This window comes from Alligator sinensis, unplaced genomic scaffold (assembly GCF_000455745.1).
Source record: "Alligator sinensis unplaced genomic scaffold, ASM45574v1 scaffold1626_1, whole genome shotgun sequence".
In the NCBI taxonomy this organism is placed as follows: domain Eukaryota; kingdom Metazoa; phylum Chordata; order Crocodylia; family Alligatoridae; genus Alligator; species Alligator sinensis.
Genome location: NW_005842437.1, coordinates 126,036 through 129,064, shown reverse-complemented (window position 1 = coordinate 129,064; position 3,029 = coordinate 126,036). Strand labels below are relative to the sequence as shown.

The window sequence follows — 3,029 nt, the reverse complement described above, 5'->3', positions numbered from 1 at the left end:
ACCTGCCAGCCTGGCCAGGGTCGCGTGCTGCCATCCGGCCCCGGGAGCTGAGCCCCAGGGCCGCCCGTGACCCAGGCCCCCGGGAGCTGCACCCCAAGGCACCTGTGACCCGCCCTGGCCTGGCCTGGCCTGGCCTGGCCTGCGCCAGCCTGAGTCAGAGGCGTCCCCTCCCACCGGACGCCTGGCCAGCACAGCAGGAAATGGTCCAGATTGCTCAATGTGCCCGGGTCTAAAGGCTGCTGCCCCTGGTGATGCTGGAAGTTGCCCGCGCCCAGCGCCAGCACCAGCCCCGGGAGAAGCGCCGGGGATCTGGCCATGCTGGCCCTGCGCCTGCCCCTCGTCCTGTTGCTGCTGGCGCCGGCACTGCCCGAGTCCCTGCCTGCCAAGACCGTCTCCCAGAAGGAGGCCGAGTTTGACAAGATCTACTCGGACTGGGTGAACAGCGAGCTGGTGAACATCTACACCTTCAACCACACCGTGCTGAGGAACAGGGTGAGCACCGGGTCGGGGTGGGCAGCCGGCCCCTGCCTGGGGCCATGCAGGGCGGGATGGGGCGCTGACAAGGGAACGGGGTGAGGGCTGCGGCCCGCGCCCCAACGTGCCACTCTGCTCCAGCCTGGTCCGGCCCAGCTGTGCGCGGGGGGCAGAGAGCTGTGCTGCGGGTCCAGTCTCTGTGCCCCACCATCGCCCGGCCAGGGGTCCTGGGGTTCCCCCGGGGCAGCACGCCTCTCTCCGTGCCCCATCCCTCGGTTGCTCAAGTCTCAGCTCTGTCCCATTTCACGTTCCCCGGGTTTGCACAACAGGCCAGGCCGGGTTGCACAAGCTGCAGGAAAGTGACTTGATCGGCGCCGAGGAGGTTACTTCAGGTCCTTGCCTCGGCTGCCGGGCTGGGTCCCGAGCACCTTGCACGTTCATGGCGGGCGCTGCGCCCACCCCTCCCCTGCGCCCAGGGCTGTGGGTCTGGCCTGGCGGGACCCTCTCCCTGCAGGGCTGCTCTGCTCGCCCCCCACAAGCAGGAAGTCGCTCGCGGGGCCTTTGCTTCTCCTGTCTGCAAACACAGCAGATTAGTCAGGCAGGGCTGAGCAGCGAGGGAAGCGCCCACAGCCCTGGGCTCCCACTGGGCTCCGGGACTCTGGGGCTGCAAATTCACCTGCTGCACAGGGCAGTGGCTAGGGTGGCTGCGGTGCTGGCCGTGCCCTGTCCCGGGGGCTCTTGAGGGCTGTGCCAGGCACCGGTGGCACTTGGAAGGTCACTGGCGGTGCAGAGCGGGCACGTCCCCGTTCTCCCCCAGCACCACGTCCCCCAGGAAGCCCCGGCGCCGGGCAGGGGCTCTGCCTGAAGGTGTTTTGCAGCTTGAGGTGGGCGGGGAGCTGGCCTGGTTGCAAGGAGGGCGTGAGCCAGGCCAGCGTCCCCCTTGCTTTGCCCGCAGACCGAGGGCATCCGGGTGTCGGTGAACGTGCTGTCCGAGCTGAAGGACACGCCCGTGCTCTTCGTGGTGAGGCAGAAGGAGGCAGTGGTGTCGTTCCAGGTGCCGCTGATCCTGCGGGGCCTGTAAGTACCCCTGTGCGGTGCGACCCCGGGCTGGTGGGCCCACGCCGCGGTGCTGCAGGCCCCGGGGACTCCTCCGCCTGGCTGGGCACAAGGCAGCGCTGGCGCAAGGGGTCTGCTTGGGGCAGCTTCATGCCCAGCCCTGAGTCCTCTCCCTGGGCATCCTGCTGGGCCGTGCGTGGCAGAGGGGGCCGTGCGGGGTGCTCCCCGAGGTGCTGGAGGGGTGGTGATGGAGCCGCTCCGTTGGGCGGTGGCTGGGGGCTCTGCCGGTGCCCCCGAGTGACCGGCCTGCGCGCCCCCACTGTGCAGCTACCAGAGGAAGTACATGTACCAGGACGTGAGCCGCACGCTGTGCCAGCCCCAGGCCAAGACCGAGTTGGAGACGCAGTTCTTCTACGTGGACGTGTCCACGCTGTCCATGAGGAACGCGTCCTACCAGCTACGGGCCACCCATGTGGAGAACTTCGTGCTCAGGTGATGGGCAGGGAGATGCCCCCCGGCCATGCTCTGCCCCCCAGCCTCCACAGCCTCCCGCTTGCCTTGGCAGCCTTCCCGGCAGCCAGCCCTGGACCTGGAGCAGGCCGGCCGGCCCCGCTGCCCTTCACCGGCTGGACGCGGGCGTGGGGGGGCAGTGGGCCACAGAGTCTTGGCCGTGCAGGACGGGGCGCTCTCCCTCCTCTCGCTCCCGATTCTGACGCTCTCTCTGCACAGGACGGACGAACGGTTCAGCTTCAACGCCACGGCCGCCCAGCCACAGGTAATGCCCTCCCAGCACCCGGGGCCGTGGCAGGGAGTCGGGGGGGCACGTGTGCAGCAACGTGGCCAGGCCCTGGCTCTCTGGGCACCTTGCAGCACTCGTGTCCTCGCTGGGCGAAGGGGCTGTGCAAGGACCAGGCCCCCATGTCCCTTGCCTGCCTCTGCCTCTGACCTGGCATCTCGGGCGGGTGCAGCAGTGAGGGGTCGAGGGGCAGGGGTGGGAGCAGGCAGCGTCGCCCTGGCAGTAACGGGCCCTTTCTCCCCCGTGCAGTACTTCAAGTATGTGTTCCCGAAGGGGGTGGACTCGGTGATCGTGAAGGTGACCTCGGCCATGGCCTTCCCCTGCTCCGTCATCTCCATCCAGGACATCCTGGTGCGTAGTGGGGGGCAGGTGCTGGAATCCCTTTTTGTGCCCCCTCCCTTGGCCCAGGCACGGAGGCGCCGGCTGTTCTCTGCCGCTGACTCTGCTCCCTGCGGCCCCCGCAGTGCCCCGTCTATGACCTGGACAACAACGTGGCCTTCATCGGGATGTACCAGACCATGACCAAGAAGGCGGCCATCACCGTGCAGGTAGGGAGCGCCGGCTGCCGTCCCACCCGCTGGCACGGCTCTGCTGGCAGCAGTCTGCGAGCCCGGCCGCGCCGCGAGCTCCGGTGTCGGGTAGCATCAATTAGCAGAGGCTGGAGGTGTTATCGGAGAGACGCGCTTCCCACAGCCTTGCTTGC

At 68.8% G+C, this 3,029-nt stretch overlaps 1 protein-coding gene across 4 annotated transcripts in view; it reads left to right on the top strand.

Moving 5' to 3' along the window:
• Positions 1-6: 6 nt before the first annotated feature.
• The window catches only part of SIDT2 (SID1 transmembrane family member 2), a 12,286-nt gene continuing 9,263 nt past the window's right edge, over positions 7-3,029 (top strand). For all 4 annotated transcript variants that reach the window (XM_014523060.2, XM_025211958.1, XM_014523059.2 and 1 more), the window contains exons 1-6: positions 7-492; positions 1,430-1,551; positions 1,858-2,022; positions 2,260-2,305; positions 2,576-2,677; positions 2,791-2,874. In XM_014523060.2, the coding sequence (XP_014378546.1) occupies positions 316-492; positions 1,430-1,551; positions 1,858-2,022; positions 2,260-2,305; positions 2,576-2,677; positions 2,791-2,874 (696 nt within the window). In that variant the 5' untranslated portion in view covers positions 7-315. The remainder of the gene's footprint in view (positions 493-1,429; positions 1,552-1,857; positions 2,023-2,259; positions 2,306-2,575; positions 2,678-2,790; positions 2,875-3,029) is intronic.